Source organism: Camelina sativa, chromosome 3 (genome assembly GCF_030686135.1).
Source record: "Camelina sativa cultivar CO46 ecotype springtype chromosome 3, ASM3068613v1".
NCBI lineage: Eukaryota > Viridiplantae > Streptophyta > Magnoliopsida > Brassicales > Brassicaceae > Camelina > Camelina sativa.
In genome coordinates, this window is record NC_141882.1 from 14848171 (window position 1) to 14867320 (window position 19150).

General features: G+C 39.1%; 3 protein-coding genes, 2 long non-coding RNA genes, 1 other non-coding gene and 1 pseudogene across 7 annotated transcripts; 3 read left to right on the forward strand and 4 right to left on the reverse strand.

Moving 5' to 3' along the window:
• Positions 1 to 3572: 3572 nt before the first annotated feature.
• LOC147946953 (uncharacterized) lies at positions 3573 to 5332 on the reverse strand. Its single transcript, XM_087507307.1, has 3 exons — positions 4858 to 5332; positions 4366 to 4753; positions 3573 to 4017 (listed from the first exon to the last, which is right to left on the reverse strand). Exons 1-3 carry the CDS (start codon positions 5330 to 5332, stop codon positions 3573 to 3575), a joined length of 1308 nt encoding a protein of 435 aa, XP_087363433.1.
• Positions 5333 to 6886: 1554 nt separating this feature from the next.
• LOC147946954 (U6atac minor spliceosomal RNA) lies at positions 6887 to 7008 on the forward strand. Its single transcript, XR_015595716.1, has one exon. It is a non-coding gene; the product is annotated as a U6atac minor spliceosomal RNA (small nuclear RNA).
• Positions 7009 to 7784: 776 nt separating this feature from the next.
• LOC104777274 (vacuolar protein sorting-associated protein 55 homolog) lies at positions 7785 to 9468 on the forward strand. The gene is made up of 5 exons (XM_010501488.3): positions 7785 to 7991; positions 8458 to 8590; positions 8677 to 8716; positions 8891 to 8975; positions 9065 to 9468. The coding sequence occupies exons 2-5, from the start codon at positions 8492 to 8494 to the stop codon at positions 9261 to 9263; spliced, it is 423 nt and encodes a 140-aa protein (XP_010499790.2). The 5' UTR covers positions 7785 to 7991; positions 8458 to 8491; the 3' UTR covers positions 9264 to 9468.
• On the forward strand, positions 9316 to 12399 carry LOC104777275 (pentatricopeptide repeat-containing protein At1g32415, mitochondrial). Its single transcript, XM_010501489.3, has 2 exons — positions 9316 to 11893; positions 12090 to 12399. Exon 1 carries the CDS (start codon positions 9589 to 9591, stop codon positions 11836 to 11838), a length of 2250 nt encoding a protein of 749 aa, XP_010499791.2. The 5' UTR covers positions 9316 to 9588; the 3' UTR covers positions 11839 to 11893; positions 12090 to 12399.
• LOC104779036 (putative F-box/kelch-repeat protein At1g32430 pseudogene) lies at positions 9438 to 13310 on the reverse strand (annotated as a pseudogene). Its single transcript, XR_015592857.1, has one exon. The product of XR_015592857.1 is annotated as a putative F-box/kelch-repeat protein At1g32430 pseudogene (transcript).
• Positions 13311 to 16345: 3035 nt separating this feature from the next.
• LOC147946955 (uncharacterized) lies at positions 16346 to 17240 on the reverse strand. Its single transcript, XR_015587019.1, has 2 exons — positions 17051 to 17240; positions 16346 to 16948 (listed from the first exon to the last, which is right to left on the reverse strand). It is a non-coding gene; the product is annotated as an uncharacterized LOC147946955 (long non-coding RNA).
• A 117-nt stretch (positions 17241 to 17357) lies between these two features.
• Positions 17358 to 18703, reverse strand: LOC147946956 (uncharacterized). The gene is made up of 5 exons (XR_015587020.1): positions 18617 to 18703; positions 18212 to 18526; positions 17970 to 18123; positions 17702 to 17832; positions 17358 to 17607 (listed from the first exon to the last, which is right to left on the reverse strand). It is a non-coding gene; the product is annotated as an uncharacterized LOC147946956 (long non-coding RNA).
• Positions 18704 to 19150: the final 447 nt, after the last annotated feature.

Consider the following 19150-nt stretch of genomic DNA (forward strand, 5'->3'; position numbering starts at 1 on the left):
GTGGTTTCTCTGAATATATTTTTTTTGGTAGGTGAGAGGGGACAACGTCCCCTCCAAATTTATTACGAAAGCTATAAAAAATTACACACGAGTTCTTCTAGGGAACGCAGTTCCTCTAGCATCCTCATCCAAAATAGAAATAACAGAAACAGGACAAGAATCAAACAAAACAACCCCGAAGGACTGAGAAAAGGCATAGTTAGCCAATTCATCCGCCAGACGATTAGCCTCTCTATAACCATGAGAAATTCGGACAATCCAGTCCTTAGAGATAAAGCCATAGCACATGCGTACTAGGGTAGACAAGGGATGAGTCTCACTTATCCCTGTCTTTAGATATCCGACCACCAACTCCGAGTCTACTACAAGATCCAGCTGCGGTATCCTGTGATCCCAGGCTAAACACAGTTCGTAGTATACTCCCCAAAGCTCTGCCAGTGGCGCCAAGCACACACCGATATTTAATGCAAACCCGCCTAACCATTTCCCTTCCACGTCTCTCAACACCCCACCAGCTGCCGCCACTCCCGGGTTCCCTCTCGAAGCCCCATCAGTATTCAAACGGACCCATCCAACATCCGGAGCCTGCCATGAGATCAGTCTTATTTCTCGACCCACCGCGCGAGATACACCTTTGGTAACCAAGTGTGCATTGTGAACTGCCTGAGAGATCTCCTTTACGAACCGCACTCGATCCCTACACATGCCAACTTTCCCGAAGATGTTGCCACATCTCCACTTCCAGCCCCACCATACGATCATACCAAACAGCATAGACCATGGCATTCCAAACAGCTCCTGATTGTTAGACAAATTAGTGGACACCCATTCTAATAAACTTTGATTAAAGAACAGGGATTGGTGACGAGGTGGTATAATCCGCATCCAGACCCCTGAGATCGCAGGACAATCTTGAAGGACATGTATGATCGTTTCCTCTCCTGCTTTGCACACTATGCAGACCCCAGAATCGCTTAAGTGTCGTCTGTGCCTTTCCACATTCGTCATAATAACTTGCGTAACCACCATCCAAAGAAACACACTTACTCTTTCCGGCACCACACTACGCCAAACCATACTGTATAAGGTGCCCATATTTTGTCTCGGAACTGTGTTTCCAGTCAAAGCTTCATAGGCCGATTTCACTGAGAATCGCCCATCCAAGCTGGCTTTCCACGAGATCCTATCTTTAGACCTCGTATCAGTATCAACAGTAACAGACCTGAGGTTCAAGCACACAAAATCTGGGAGATACGGTTCAATACGCGGGAAGTCCCAACCAACACCATCATGCCATAAGTCCCGAACCCGAAGCTGTTGGAGTTCAACTGGAAGATCTCCTATCCGCCTATCATACAAGGAGAAATCCCCCATCCATTTATCCTTCCAGAATTTGATCATAGTTCCATCCCCAATGACCCAACCAAGACCCAGGATAACCACTTCTCTTAAGCCTACCCCGACACTTCTCCAGGTTGATGACCAACTGCTTTTTGCTATAAACCAAGACGCATCACCGATCTTGTATTTACTTCTCACAACCCGGCCCAGAGACTCGATACGTCAAAGAGAACCCTCCATCCAATTTTCGCAACCAGCGCCTTATTCATGGGTTCCGCAGCCCGAATACCTAGCCCTCCTTCCCCTTTTGGTAAACATAACCGTTTCCAGGATACTAGATGCTGTTTTCCTTTTTCTGCCGTGCTATTCCAAATAAAATTTCTTGAGATTATGTCCAGGGCGCTCAAAGTAGACTTGGGAAGCAAGATGGTACTCATTGTATGGACCGGGAGGGACGAGAGAACAGCTTTAGTTAGAGTAATTCGGCCAGCCAAGCTCATGATGCGGCCTTTCCAGCCAGCTAACCTAGAATTTGCTCTTTCCAAGACTTCACCAAATGTATTCTTATTAATTCTCTTGTGAAGAATCGGCATCCCCAAATACTTCCCCAGGTCACATGTCAACTGTATTCCACTCTCTGAACTGATCTGCTGTCGATGCTCCCGACTCACATTCTCAGAGAAAAAGATCTTTGATTTCTCGAGACTAACCTTTTGACCCGAAGCCGCACAAAATCTTTCAAGTACACCTCGTATCACTCTGATTTGGCTCACTGAGGCTTCCGCGAACAAGATTAAGTCATCCGCAAATAATACATGTGATAGGAGCGGTCCACCTCTGGAAATACACATCGGTTTCCATTCTTTAATCCCCACTGATCTGTCGATTAAATGACACAACCTCTCCATACATAGAACAAACAAATATGGAGACAAGGGATCCCCCTGTCGGATCCCTCTGTCTGGTTTGAAAGCTTCCGTTTGTTCCCCATTCCAAAGTAGATTCATCGAAGGACCTGTAACGCACTGCATGATCCAACCAACCCACTTCTCTGGAAGACATGCTGCTCTCAGTGTATCCTCCAAAAAATCCCATCTGATTCTATCATAAGCTTTTTCAAGGTCTAGCTTAAGTAGCATCCATCCCTTCCTTCCTTTCTTACGCCTCATTGAGTGCACCGCTTCTTGTACAATCACTATATTATCTGTACTTAGTCTTCCCGGGATAAAGCTTGATTGAGCTGGCCCAATCAAGAGAGATATGACTCGTTTTAACCGCATCACCATCGCCTTTGTGATGCATTTAAACAGCACATTACATAGACTTATAGGCCTGAACTGTGTTACCCTTTCTGGCTTGGCAACCTTCCCAACAAGTACCAATAGTGCATCATTCAGGTCCGCCGGTAGTTCCCCTGATTCGAAAAACCTGAGCACAAATTGGGAAACTGAACTTCCCACAACATCCCAACACTCCTGATAAAAAACAGGTTGAAAGCCATCAGGTCCAGGTGCCTTGAACTTTCCCATGCTCCAGATTGACTCCTCTATCTCCAAAGCCGTGAATGGTTTGTTTAGTATGCCGAAGTCCAACTCAGATAGCTCCGCATACCCTCCTTGTGGTAGCTTTCCCACAAGCAGATCAACATCCTCCATCGAGTACAGTCTTTTATAATACGCAATGGCTAGCTCCTCCAAGGCTTTAGCATCGGATATCCAAACTCCATCATCCCCTTTGAGCATTTCAATCCGGTTTCGTCGACGGCGTACAACAGTGGAGGTATGGAAATACTTTGTGTTTCGGTCTCCAAGGGCGATAAATTTCTCTCTTGATTTTTGGAACCAAATCATCTCCTCCTGTTCCAAAACCACTTCAAACTCTTTAATCAACCCTGCTTCTTTCGTTAGCAAAGCATCTGTTTGTAGGATGTCCAACTGAGCCTGAACATCCATAATTTCTGCCATTAACTTCTCCTTTTTCCTCTGCACATCCCCAAACACTTCTCTATTCCACTTCCTTAGCTTCTCCCTCATAGTCTGCAAGGCTCGTGGTGTGGAAACCGTATTATCCCATGAAAACACTAGCAAATCCTTGAAGCTTTCATGTTGCAGCCATGCCGCTTCAAAATGAAATGGACGTCTCCTAGGATCCCCTCGCACCTCTGGTGAGAGTTGGACATATAAGGGCGCGTGTTCAGAAGAAAAGAAAGGAAGGTGAGTGACCGTCGCTTCCTACCATCGTAGCCTTGCCTCCGCACAACATAACACTCGGTCCAGTCTTTTAGCAATAAAAGTTCTCTGCTCTCTGCCTCTATTCCATGTGAATTGTCCTCCCCGAAATCCCATGTCTATCAGAGAGAGATCATGTATCCATTGACCAAAGAATACAGAATCCTGTGAAAGACCACCACTGCCACCCGACCTTTCATCCAGGCGAACAATGGTGTTAAAATCCCCACCAATCAACATCGGTCCGCTAATTTCACTCACCTCCTCCTTTAGCTTTGCCCAGAGACCACTTCTCCTACTAACAATGGGTGCAGCGTAGACAGCAATTAAGTGTATGGTTTCCCCATCCTTCTTTATTTTAGCATGAATAAACTGAGAAGCAGACTTCACAATTTCAACCTCTCCGGCGTCAGATCTCCAAAGTAGCCAAATACCCCCGCTTTGACCACTTGCATCAACACGATATGAATTGTCCAAGCCGAGACTCCGACAGATTCATTCCGCTTGAGCGCCACTCGCATGCGTTTCAAATAAGGCCAATACCTCAGACCTGAATTTCTTTAACATGTACCGAATAGCTCGTCGAAAATTTGGTTTATTTGCCCCCCAGCAATTCCAAAATAAACAATTTATCATTAGATCAATTATATGCCTAAAAACTACCGGGGCGCCCCGTTAAGCCACCTCCGAGACCGTCTCTATCGCCGTGGCCGAGAGCCCACTCTCAGACTGATCCCGTGCAGTCGTCTCCTTCTCCATCGAGCTAATTGCCCTCGACTCATGATTCAGCTCCTACTGTCGACCCTCCTGAATTAGTTGTCTTTCCGGTATAAAGACACCACCGGGCCTACCAGAGACATCGAGTTCTCCCTTCTGACGCTTGCTAGAAGTCGATAACTCCATATCACCTTTTGTTGGGCCGAAAATCAACCCATAGGCCGGCCTGATCTGTTTAACTTGTTTGGGCCTTTGCCCCTTTACATTGACAGCTTTACTACCTCCGGCCCTTCCCTCCTTATGAAAAACCTTCTGGGCCCGATTATTACTGGCCCCAAACCTGAAAGCCCCTTGACCATTACCTTGTACCACACTCCTCCCTTTATTCTGTTGACTTGAGAGGTCAACATTTTCCTTATTTGCCTCCGATGATATCGCATTACGCTTCGGATCCTCAGATCCCGTATCTTCCTCCAACGAGGCAAATTGATTCGTAATCACCACATTTTCCTTATTTTTAGCACCAGAGATATCCCGAAGATTTCGACCAAGATTTGGTTCCCTCTTTTACGTGCCGAGGACACAACCGTCGGCGCTGGTGACGGCGCAGCCTTCCTACTCCTCCAGACTTCAACAAATTCATTCTTCTCCGGGAGTGTGACTCGCACAGCTGCCGGAACAGTCGGAGCAATGATCTCCAGTTGTTGCACTACCTCCCTCGTTGGACAATGGTGCACCAGATGACCATAGATTCCACAACTCGAACAGATGTTGGTTAGACCCTCATAAGACACATAGTAACGCTCCCCGTTTACCTTGACTGTCCCCTTCAGTGGTTGAGACAAATCCACTGCCACACATACACGCGAAAACCGAGCTCTTTCAAAATTCATCGTGTTAAGATCCACCCGAATAGGATCCCCTATCCCTCGTGCAATTCCCATCAGTATTGCACGGTGATAGTAGTGCACTGGGAGGTTGGACAACCGGATCCACACCGGCGTCGTCACATTATCATCACATAACGGGTCAAAACTGGGGACCATGCCTGCACCAACAAGTAACTGCCAAACACTCTCTATGGACCACCCGTCAGAGCCGCCAAATACTCCTCCTCACGTTCGAACCGGACCATAAAGAACTCCCTCGGCAGATCTGTCACATACATGCTCCCCTTCGGATTCCACATTTGAAAACAACCACAGACCTAGGTTTAAGCGTAAGCCAACGACGTTTAAGCTTCAATAATTCGAGTTTCTCTAAATAATTAAGATCATACCTCTTACTTTTCTCTAGGATTTTCGTTACAAATTCCTCTTCTCTAAATGGCTTTCAATAACCACCTCTCCATTGCAATCAGGATTAATCTCCCTTTGATCGTTTACTTCATGTGGTGGCGTACACAGTTTCATTCTCAATAACACAATGTTGTCGGGATCCGCTTTTGGGTTTAAGCAAAGAGAAGGGCGAGAGATAGAGTCATAGAGTAACAATGGTAAATCTTCACAAAATCGCTTTCACAGTTTTCATAGTTGTTTAGATTGTTATTCAATCCATTTGTTATGTCTCTGGATATTCAACTTTAGACATAGTTTTTCATACCTACTAATATATTTGTAAATGCCACTTCTAACAATATATAGAGTAGTAAAAGCAGGAGGAAAAACTATATACTCTTCAATGTTTTGGTCTATGATAAATCAAAATTGATGGAGACCATGACTCTTGCAATTTCAAGAGATGATCCATCTCTCTTATCCTTTTGACTCAATGTACATGTCTAACTTCTCTTCTATAATATTACACTTTAAGAGACCATATAGTTTTTGGTTCGTTATTTGTAATTATAATTTGTAACTACATGACTCAAGGTACATGTTTTCTCTTCTCCTAATATACACTTTTTTGTTCTTTAAAGAGGTCAACACTTTTAGATGGTAAACAGAGGCTATCCCACTCTTATATTTTTGTCACTTTGCTTATCTTCTTTAAATGAAGTTGTCTTTGTGCATGATGCAGTTCTTTATTCAGAAGGCAAACAAAGTGTTTGGTAATAGATTCGGGCAAATCTTAAGGTATGGTAATTAACTACTGAAATCTTAATTAACTATCAACAATCTGAATAATGAGAGTATGATGAGATATTTCCTTCTGCCATTTCATGAATCCAACGCAATTTTCCCTCGGATTATGACAAGGCATGTGAAGATCTGACAAGTTCAACTCACTTAGTATGTTCCCATTTTGTTAGTAACGACATTACTTTTCCTGGCACATAGTTCTGTAAAGAACAAAGCGTAGCTTAATTATTGTCAACCAGACAATGACTCCAAGCGAAGTTAAAGAGGTGTGCGGTTGAAAACGACAGTGATTTAATATAGATTCTAAGACAGAGTCAAGAGACCTCTAGAGATTCTACTTCGGTGTCACAATATTTAGAATAGCGTTAAGCAAGCACATGTGAGATGCACGTGTGAGAGCCAATTTCACCTTCGTTGTGAGAACTAGGATGTTGAAGACATAGTTCATGAGCTAAAGGAAGGAAAAAAGGTAATTGTCCAAATTTTCCAATACCTTTTCGTTTAATAATATCATAACAAGTCACCGTAGAAAGGAGAGATGTTGGCATTTCCTCTCACAGAGAAGGAACTGACCTTAAGACCTTTAGAATATATCCAGTTAAGGCTCTCCACCTTCGGGTGGATGTTAACTCAATTTCATTTTTATGAGTTTATCAAAAATAGTTTAAAACACTAACACTAAATAGTTTACATGATCTACGTCGTATCTTCGAAATTCTACTATATATATCGTGTAACTCGTGTTGTACTTTACATTTGCAGTTCTCTACCAGTTACTCTTCTAACGGTTAATAATTTTATTTTATTTATGAGCACCAAAACTTGCGTTACTTCTTCTTCTTTTCTGTGTCAACACAACCAAAAATCCCATATACTCATTTCGTCCAGAAATAAAAAGTATATAAAAATATACTATTGGAAAAAAATACGAGAGATGTATTAGATGAGAACAATACTATATAGACTAATAATAAATATACATATATATGTAGATAATATATTAAATAAATTACAATGAAGAAAATATGAATAGATAAAATTAAACAATTAATAGTACCATCTAACTTTAACTAAACTGATAAATAGAATATCGATCACATGATTTTCTTGCATGGATAGTCAAAAAACTAAAAAAAATTTTAAAACCAACTTAATCAACTAAAAATATCAATCGTCAAATATCCCGGGCGTAGCCCGGTTTAACCCCTAGTGTAAATAAACCGGAGTTTTTTTGTGTCGGACAGGACCGGACTATGTACGAGACTACGAGTACTTTGAAGTTTCAAACCGTCTCGGGTTTGGTCTTAGAACAAGACCGGAGTTCGTTTGAGACCACCTTTTATAAAGTTGAAAAACCAGTGTCACCCACACGTGGCCCGATCAAGGTTAAAAAAAGGTTTACGATGAGCTCGACTACAGCTGGTAAAAGTTCCAATATTACAAAAACAGAATTGTTTATATATTTTTTTATTTTTAAGTTAAAAAACAGAAGAGGGGTTGTTTACCTTATGATTATTGTCTAAAATTTTAAGAGGAATCAATAACAACAGTCAGGTTCGTGAAAAACAGATTTGATCGTCAAGGGTTTGGTAACGTCGTACTTCAATCTCTAACCTTTGGTCCGGTATGATTCTCAATCTAATCTTTGTCGAATTTTTTCAAATTTGTGTGAAATTGATTCTGGCGATTCTGGGTTGGATTCACCAATTTTCCTTGGAATCTCTTCAAAATTTGTTGAGCTTGGGATCACCTTTTGTAGAAATTCATAACAAAACATCGAATTTTTTCCTGGAAATTGATTCTATTTATCACAGTTAGCTAGCGTAGCGAATGGACAAGTGTAGAATTTGAGGTCTGATGTCGATTTGGATAAGTTTGGTCTCTCTCTCTCTACACACTGATGATACTTTCTTGGGGTTCTTATGATTAGGATAAATTGGCTCAGTGATTTTATCTTGGAGGGTTTTGTAAAATTAGGATTTTTATGAATGATAAGAGTTTTTGATGTTATCATCAGAAACTCAGAAATACTTTTTGGTTCTTTCTCTGATTACATTGGCATTTGATTTGCTTTTCTTTTTCTCTCTTAGCGTTCAGCTTTTTCTTGTGGAAGTACTTGTGTTAATGGCAGACTTACCTGGATATCTACGCACTTGTTTGGATATGGGGAAGATAGCTTTCTTAGCTATCTTAGTATCTACAGGGATCGTCTTGCAGATTCTGGTATAATCCACCCCTGAGAGATTCTTATACTGTTTTTTTTTTTCCACAATAGATTCATACCCTTTGTTTTGCTAATTTTGTTACAGGCTTGTGCTCTGTTCAATAACTGGTGGCCAATGCTAAGTGGTGAGTGAATTATAACCTGCCTGGCTTGATCTTTAACCGTTTTGACAATCAGTTTGACTTTGATGAACTAAGTACCCTAACTGTGAATTTTCAAAGCTGTTTTGGTAAAGTAAGAAATGTAAGTGGACTTGATCTTGCTTCTAGTTAATCTTAAATCTTTCTTTTGATTTGCAGTTATAATGTACGTGCTCCTCCCAATGCCTTTACTCTTCTTTGCTGGATCAGACAGTTCATCTCTATTCAACGACTCAGATAACAGGTGCGTTTAATTTACATATATAACAGTCTCCATTGTTTGTTTCTTCTGTTTGTATTTAACACATGAACAATTTTTGTTTGTATTTTCAGCTGGATCAATGCAGCCAAATTCTTGACTGGTGCATCAGCAGTTGGAAGCGTCGCGATACCTTCGATTCTAAAACACGCTGGACTCATCGGTTGGGGTGCATTAGCCCTTGATCTCTCATCATACGTTGTCTTCGTCATCGCTATTTTGGGATACATTTGCATAGGAGATGCCAGTGACAACTATTACAGCTACATTTAGAAACACACACACACACACAAACAAATTTTATCATCATGAGTTTCAAACTCAAAAGTCTCAGCCTTTTCGAACGAGAAACCTCTTGTTGCGATGGAATCGTTCCAGCTGATTGGAAATTTCACAAGCTTTTGTGTCAAGTGTATATGTATGATTGAATGGTTTGTAAGATGAAGCTTTTGTTATGTATAGAAAACAAATTTTATTATTTGGGGAATATATAAAGTCTGGTTTTTTTTTTTTTTTTTTTTGAACAATGCGAAAAAAACAAAAGCTTTACTAAAATAAAACCATCTCTCAATAGAGAAAGCTGTGAACAATTGTATGAATGCGAGCTCTCTGTGTTAAGAAAGTTTGTTGCTTTCTCTCGAAACTATCTCTCAATTCTTCAATTCCTTGTCGTCGATTCTTTGGTTTCTCTAATGAAGAAGCTCTTATACTTCGTCGTTTATCTGAGGGAGGTCTTGTACATGCACGCCACTTGCTCGACAAAATTCCTCAGAGAGGAAGTAACAGCCGTGTTATTTACTGGACTTCGCTTCTTACGAAATACGCGAAAGCTGGATACTTGGATGAAGCACGGGTTTTGTTTGAGGTTATGCCGGAGAGGAGTATCGTCACTTGCAATGCGATGTTGACGGGTTATGTTAAACGTAGGAGAGTGAAAGAGGCTTGGACGTTGTTTAGAGAAATGCCCAAGAACGTTGTTTCGTGGACTGTGATGCTTACTGCGCTTTGTGATGATGGAAGGAGTGATGATGCGGTCGACTTGTTCGATGAAATGCCTGAGAGAAACGTGGTTTCGTGGAACACGTTGGTTACGGGTTTGATTAGGAATGGGGATATGGAGAAGGCGAGACACGTGTTTGATGCTATGCCTTGCCGAGATATTGTGTCGTGGAACGCTATGATTAAACGGTATATTGAGAATGATGAGATGAAGGAAGCGAAAGTATTGTTTGAGAATATGAGTGAGAAGAATGTTGTTACTTGGACGAGTATGGTTTATGGTTATTGTCGATGTAGAGATGTTCATGAAGCTTATAGATTGTTCTGTGAAATGCCGGAGAGAAATGTTGTTTCTTGGACTGCTATGATTAGTGGGTTTGCTTGGAATGAGTTTTATAGAGAAGCTTTGTTGCTTTTTCTTGAAATGAAGAAGGATCTTGATGCAATATTACCAAATGGTGAGACTCTTATCTCTCTTGCTTATGCTTGTGGTGGTCTTGGTGTTGAGTTCCGCCGTCTTGGGGAGCAGTTGCATGCACAAGTTATATCTAATGGTTGGGAAAGTGTGGATCACGATGGAAGGTTGGTGAAGAGTCTTGTTCATATGTATGCATCTTCTGGTTTGATTGCTTCAGCTCAATCTCTGCTCAATGAAAGCTTTGATTTGCAGTCTTGTAACATTATTATCAACGGTTATCTGAAAAACGGGGATTTGGAGCGAGCTGAAACTCTGTTCAAGAGAGTGGAGAGCTTACACGACAAAGTATCGTGGACGTCGATGATCGGTGGATATCTAGACGTGGGTGACGTATCCAGGGCCTTTGATCTGTTTCAGAAACTTCAGGACAAAGATGGGGTTACATGGACGGTTATGATCTCAGGTCTTGTCCGGAACGAGGTTTTTGCAGAAGCTTCATCCCTACTGTCAGATATGGTGAGATGTGGTCTGAAACCGTTGAACTCGACTTACTCTGTTCTTCTTGGTTCTGCGGGAGCCACTTCGAATCTCGATCAAGGGAAGCATTTACACTGTGTAATTGCAAAAACCACAGCTTGCTATGATCCTGATCTCATCCTTCAAAACTCCCTTGTCTCTATGTACGCTAAATGTGGAGCCATAGACGATGCTTATGAGATATTCTCAAAGATGCTCAGGAAAGATACAGTTTCATGGAACTCAATGATCATGGGGTTATCGCATCACGGCTTAGCGGATAAAGCCTTACAACTGTTCAAAGAGATGCTTGATTCGGGGATGAAACCGAACTGTGTAACGTTTCTTGGAGTCCTCTCAGCTTGTAGCCACTCTGGACTCATTACAAAGGGCTTAGAACTATTCAAAGCGATGAAAGAAACCTATTTGATCCAGCCCGGAATCGAGCATTACATCTCGATGATAGACCTTTTAGGCAGAGCCGGAAAACTAAGAGAAGCAGAGGAATTCATCTCAGCCCTGCCTTTCACTCCAGACCATACAGTCTATGGTGCATTGTTAGGCTTATGCGGGCTCAACTGGAGAGATAGAGATGCAGGAGGCATAGCAGAACGAGCTGCAATGCGGTTGTTAGAGCTTGACCCAGTCAATGCACCGGGACATGTGGCGCTATGCAACGTGTATGCGGGATTAGGGAGGCATGAGATGGAGAAGGAGATGAGGAAAGAGATGGGATTAAAAGGAGTGAAGAAGACACCAGGATGTAGTTGGATTGTGGTAAATGGAAGAGCTAACGTGTTTCTCTCTGGTGATAAGTCAGCAAGTGAAGCTGCTCAGATGATTTTGCCAATCTTTTGTGGTAATGACATACTTGAAGAGGAAGAAGAGAAACCGTTGACTCTATCCCATTGCTGAGAGTTAAAAGCACATATGTTCGAAAGAACATTTCTTCCGAATCAACTCATGACAGGTAGAGTTAAACTGAGTCTAGTCAACATTCAAGTTAGTAAGTATGCTCTAAGCAGTCAAAACTAATTTATTATGCCATACAGGCTCAGAAATTTATTGTGAACCAAAAACAGGAAAATATAGAAAAATAAATGATAAAAGCAACCAAAAAAAATATAACTTAACTTGTGATTTTGCTTTCTCTCTTTTACCTCCAGGAATCAGGACCAAGCTGAGAAAATAAGTACAATGCAATGGCCAAGGATCAACCACAGAATCCAATTGGGTTTTACTGATCAACTTGTTTCCCCCTCACAACATAAATCCATGCACGACCATTTTCATCTCAAGAACAAATGACGAGCCTTTTACCGTCGATGAAGTAACTTGGCTGAGAGTAGGATTTGGTCTGTACTAAATCCGGCATGTTAGGAATTGACACCTCCATGTAACTCATCCATTTCACATTTTAACCAGACCGATCATCAATCTTGTTCTTGGTCACCCAAATCTTAATCTTCTTTGTTACATGGCATTGCTTCAACAACGAAAACCGATCTTCCCTAAAAACTCTTAAGGACAAGAGTATCGCGGGGATGGTTCTTCCCACTTGGTAGATCACAAAACTCCAAGAATTCTTCGGTCGAAAAACTGAAGTTAACTAAGATGAACAACAAGGGATGAGTGACATGAGTCTTTTCATAATAAGCAATCCAATACAAAGTTCCATTCAGCGATACAACACTTGTAAAGTGATAGTGAACGGTAAAATGTTTACTAGACAGTGTTCGATATTTTGCTTCTTCTACATCTTCTTCTTTCCACGCATCAGAGGCAAAGTCATGGATTTTCCACGTATGGCTAGAGCCTACGTCCTTCATAGTCGAAAGGGTCTTGTAAACAATTTCCTTATGGACTCTCTTTTTATTATCATAACCTATGCCAAGAAAACTCAAACTAGGTTGGTTAATATCGGGCTCGATGCATCTAGTCTGTCTTAACCAGGGGTTCCAAACCACGGCTCCTTTGCCCATGCCACAAAGTAAGAACCCACTGGAATCAACCAAGCTATAAGGTATCTGAGTTATCAAACCGGGAGTATTTAAGGTTAACTCACACACCTCTACCTTAGGATTGACGCTTACCGAATAACACTTGGATCTAGATGTTAAAATGAAACGAAAAGTCATCTTGTGGTTGTTAATGAATGCCTTATCGTCGGAGAGAGTGTTCCATCGTTTGCAAATTGTTCTGAATCGGACAAGAGAAGTAGGAGGGACACGAGATAGAATCTCTTCCACCAAATCGCATGGAAGCTTTTCCTTATTCGCCATTTTCGATATTTTGTTTTCTAAGTCACTACCATTTCAATTTAACTATTTTATAACCTTTTCTCAATTGTGATCAACTGATAATTCATAAAAATCTCCAAAAGTTCTGATTTTGTTGTTTCTTGTTTTGAACATAGAATCTGGAATTACTTTTTGGGGGTCAGAATCTGTATTTTAAAAATTATGGCCATGAATGGTTGTTGGTGTAGATTTAGTTTTTTGCAAAATCTTGAATGTTAACTTGATCAGTTTTTGGTTTTTTTATAGATTTTTTTTTTAAATAGTAAAAAATGCTAATAATTTTTTATTAAAAGAGAAAAAATACAATGATGCAGAAAAAAAAAGGAAAAAAAAAAGTCATTCAAGGCCTATGACTTACATAAACATAACATTTAAAGTCATTAAAATTTTATTTAAATCTCAAACCAATTACACTCCCTTAAGTAATTGAATGGGTTAAAAAGTAGATTTTGCACAATGAAAAGCTAAAAACTGATACAAATCAGATGTAATTGTTCAAGGCCTATTACTTGTTCATATATTTATGAGATCCATATTCTCTCCATTCTTTATTACTTCTTTTCATTTTATTTTCCTATTTTTTGCCTGATTGTTTTTATCATTAGATAATTAGATATATATATATATATATATTATAAAAGCACTGATAAGATTTCATAAAATCATGTAACTATAGATACTAATTTAGTTTAAATTAAAAACAATACTTGGATTCACCCTGGTGAACTTCTTCATTCACCCCCTTATAAAATAATGAAATAAAATTTGTATACATTATTATAAAATTAAAAACTTAAACCGCTTTTTTATAAACTCAAACCAATATATAATGAAAAATACTTAGGGGTGAACCCCCTCCCCTCTCAACCAATCCGAATGTTCTATCTAATAGTTTATTTAAAAATAAATCAAAATTAATTTTAAAAAAAATCAAACTAAGGAAACAAATTTTGTATACTTATATTTAAATAAAGTTAAATATTGTCTTGGTTTAGGTTTTACAATTAAACGATGTAATATATCGGTTTGGGTTTATAAATGAGAATTAGGGTATAAATTTTATAATTAAAATAAAATTATATGTCGGTTTGTGTTTACAAATGAGGTGGTTAGGGTTTAGATTTTTATTAGAAAAAATTATATGTCGGTTTAGGTTTACAAATGAGATGGTTAGAATTTAGATTTTACAATTAAAACGAAATTATATGTTTGTTTGAGTTTACAAATGAGATGTTTAGGGTTTAGATTTTACAATTAGAACGAAATTATATGTCGGTTTGGGTTTACAAATGAGATATGTAGGGTTTAGATTTTACAATATGAATAAAGAAATATATAATTTTGTAAAATCTAATTTCATGTTAATTGTAAAATCTAAACCCTAACCATCTCGTTTGTAAACCCATACAGACATATAATTTTGTTCTAATAATAAAATCTAAACCCCTAACCACCCCATTTGTAAACACAAACCGACATATAATTTTATTTTAATTATAAAATCTAAACCCTAATTCTCATTTATAAACTCAAACCGATATATAACCTTGTTTAATTGTACAATCTAACCAAGCCAATAATTAACTTTCTTTAAATAAAAGTATACAAAATTTGTTTCCTTAATTTGTTTTGTTTTTTAATTTAATTTTGATTTATTTTTAAATAAAATATTAGCTAGTACATTCTGATCGGTTGAAAGGGAGAGGGGTGAATACAAAGGGGTGTATTTTTTTTGAATTAAATACCTAAACATTTAAGCACTCTCTTTAGTTATTGTAGTTAACTTTATAGTCTCCTCTCTTTGTTTTTTTTTTGGTAAGAAAAGGGAGACAAAGCCTCCCTTAGTTTATTAAACTAAAAACCAACTACAAATCAAGACAATTAGGACTAGAATCCAATTGATGCAAGCCTAACTGGTCATCAGAAAGCATAGTAAGGGGGAGGGGGTATTTCCACAGTTTAAGTGTTTTTATTGATTCAATTTTTTTTAACATCAAATCAATTATATTAATCATAAAAGTATTACATGATACATAAAATCACTAAAATACAACCACTGAACCAAATATAGGAAATTGAACACAATTTTGATGAAAAAGTGGAAGTGAACATATTTTTATTAATTCATTAAAATATAATTCATTAAAAAATATTTATTTATTATGATCTCACATAGATATATATTTTTTAAATAACATGATATATACACAGAGTTGAATCATTTTATTGCGTCAAATTTATTTCGTCGGATTTCTGTCAAAGTTTTGATTTACTGGCCACTTCAAATGTTTATCAAAAATTTCGTTGAAAATTGCTATAAACGTCTGTGACCATTTCGTTTTTATAAATTTGGTCGAAATGGATGATGTTTTCCTTGTATAGCTAGAACTACTAGTAGAACTAGTGCGGACTTTATTTTATATTCTGTAAATAAATTAATAAATATTTGATATATCATCGTCTCATTATCATTGAATAATAAGTTCTTAAAATTAAACTTAAGTTAAAGGTTATGTGTATTAATGATTTATTATGATTGATTTTTCAAGTTAATTTTTTTAGTTAGGTACAAAAGCAGAAAAATTGTTGATGTGTCTTCATATTTTTTAGTGGCTAATAAATTTATGTGTATTAATTGTTTTAATTTGACTGGTTTATCTTTTAAATGAGTTATCAACTTTTCAAACACAAAAAAATGTTAATGTGTCAACACATAACTAGTTACAGATTTTATTTTTTTTGTAACAATATAAAGCGATGAAGGAAACATATTTCAATCCAACTAGGGATGGAGCTTTACATTACATCAAGATAAGTAAACTTAACTATTGAACCATTTAGACTGGAGACTAAAAGAAGTTGAGGAATTCGTCTCAGATCTACCATTGAATCTAAGAAAATATTACAGTCTACGGCTCATTGATGATAAAGTTTATGCAAGCTAAACTGGAGAGGTAGATGCAAGAGGTGTAGCAGAGCATGCGGTGTGATGCGGTTGCTGGAGATCGATCCGGTTTAATGAACCGGGGGACGCGTGATGCTTTCCTATGGTAACGTATATGCGGGTTTAGGGAGGCATGAGATTGAGAAGGAATTGAGGAAAGAGATAGGGTTGAAAGGAGTGAAGAAAACACCAGGATTTAGTTAGATTTAATAGACGATCTGAGGTTCATCACTCGGTCAACACATAGAAGGACAAAAGAGAATCAAGTACAACCCTAAAATTCTCTTTCGACAACAAGAAGACAAAACCAAAAGACAATGGGCCAAAGATGGTTTGGAAGCCCAACCTTGTTGAACAAAAGCCAAAGCCCAAAGAGCTTGAGACTAAGCCCAAATCGGATGAGCAGAAGCTAAAGCCCAAGGAGCTTGAGTCCACCAAGATAGTCTCAAGTCCACCTACAAACAAGACAAAGAGAAGAAGAGTCTAGATGAGAAGAAGGAAGCTGCTCAACAATTTTCTAAAAGCAAAAGCAATCACTGCTGTCCCATTCAAGAAATTATGTTGGCCAATAGGTTCAAAGATTTAGAGGTAGAGGTGACATGTTAAACCTAATCCTCCTAGTATAAACGTGAACAGTATTGTAACCAAAGTTTTTAAGGAGAAAATAATAACAAAGTCATGAACTTATCTTCTTCATTTAAGTGTTGATCCTACTATCTTTTCATGGTATTAGAGCACAGTAGATCATTGGTTAATCCATCCATGGATCTCTACTATTTTCCTGCATTAAACATCACAACCTGTGTTACTCTCAAACTAACACAGAAGAACTATATCTCTTGGAAAGCCCAATTTGAGTCCTTTCTTTCTGGGCAAAACTTACTTGGTTTCATCAATGGTGCTCATCCTGCTCCGCTTGAGGTGATTCCAGTGTCTCTTCCATCGAGCAAGGTTACCGGTGCTTACTCATCTCTATTGGGAGTGTCTACATCAATCAACATGTTTTGTTTGCTGAACAAGAATTCCCTTTTCACATTGTCTCCCCTTCTCAGCAAACTCTGTGTACACCACTCCTGCGAGCTTGGAACAAAAGTTTCACCAATTAGAAACCTACATAAACACAAGAAAGATCTTCAATTGAGTCAAGTACTGTCAATGGCACATTTCCTCATCCTGGTCAGTTTACTTACAATGAGGAAGACTTCCCACCATTGCTGACTTCAGTTTCACCTCCTGTGGTTGATAAGGAGAGTTCTGGGTGTACGGCAGGCTCTGATCTTGTTCCTATAGGCAACAGCTCTCCTTCATCTTCACACTTCGAGGCTGAATCTGATGATGTGTCCCCCTCTGCCACGACTGATACTTCGACGACTGATAATTCCACTGACACAGATTCTCAGGAATCTGCTCAAATGACTTTACCGATTGAAGACTCTCCTCCTGCATCCACAATTGTATCCACGCCAGGTCACAAGATGATCACAAGAGCAAAAGCAGGAATAAGAAAACCTAACCCACTGTATGTTTTATTTACCTCTAAAGTCTCCAATCCAGAGCTAAAGACGGTTAGTGCTGCTCTCAAACATCTGGGCTGGACTGGTGCTATGGGTAAAGAATATAGCAATTGTGAAGAGGCAGGAACATGGACTCTTGTTACTCGAACACCTGACATGCATGTGTTAGGCATTAAGTGGGTATTTAGGACAATACTCAATGCAGATGGCTCACTTGATAAGTTAAAAGCAAGAATAGTGGCAAAAGGCTATGATCAAGAAGAAGGTATAGATTATCTTGAAACTTACAGTCCAGTTGTGAGAACAACAACAGTAAGATCTGTTTTTCATGCGGAAACTGTTATGGGCTGGGAAATCAAGCAAATGGATGTGAAGAATGCATTCTTGCACTGTGATTTGACAGAAGCGGTTGATATGACTCAATCGGCTGGATTTGTTGATCCTGCAAAACCAGATTATGTTTGTCATCTACACAAAGCACTCTACGGTCTAAAGCAAGCACCGAGAGCATGGTTTGATAAGTTCAGTACCTTTCTTCTTGAGTTTGGCTTCTGATGCAGCAAGTCCGATCCCTCATTGTTTTATTACTTAAGGGAAAGGATATCATCTATCTGCTTCTCTATGTTGATGATATGGCAATAACTGGAAACAACTCACAAGCATTAGAGACATTACTCAGTGAGCTAAACAAACGATTTAGAATGAAGGTTTTGGGGCAACTTAGCTATTTCCTGGGAATCCAAGCTCAGTTTCATCAGGCTGGTCTGTTCCTCTCACAACAAAAGTATGCAGAGGATTTACTTGTTGTCGCAGGGATGACTGACTGTGCCCCAATGCCAACTCCTCTGCCACAAACACTTGGTCAGATTAAACATCCCCAACCACTTTTTGAAAATCCCACTTACTTTCGTAGTTTGGCAGGCAAGCTTCAATACCTTACTCGGACTCGACCAGACATCTAGTTTGCTGTCAACTTCGTTTGCCAGAGGATGCATGAACCGACAGTCTCCGACTTTCATCTCCTGAAACGAATACTCAGATATGTTAAAGGGACAGTAACGATGGGCATTTCTTTCAATAAGAACACAAATTTTAGACTACAAGTCTATAGTGACAGTGACTATGGAGGCTGCAAAACTACAAGTCGACGTACATGTGTTTTTTGCACCTTCTTGGGTAGCAACATCATTTCATGGCAATCCCAAAAACAAAATACTGTCTCCAAGAGTTCTACAGAAGCAGAATATTGAGCTATGTCTGAAGTTGCATCTGAGATTACCTGGTTTTGTAAAATCATGAAGGAACTGGGGATTCCTCTGCATCGTACTCCAAATCTCTACTGCGACAATCTCTCAGCGGTGTATCTCTCGGCAAATCCAGCTTTCCATTAGCAGCTGACCCACTATCACTATGTTTATGAGCAGGTTGCTCTTGGTAACATCGTCGTCACTCACATCCACAATCAGTTT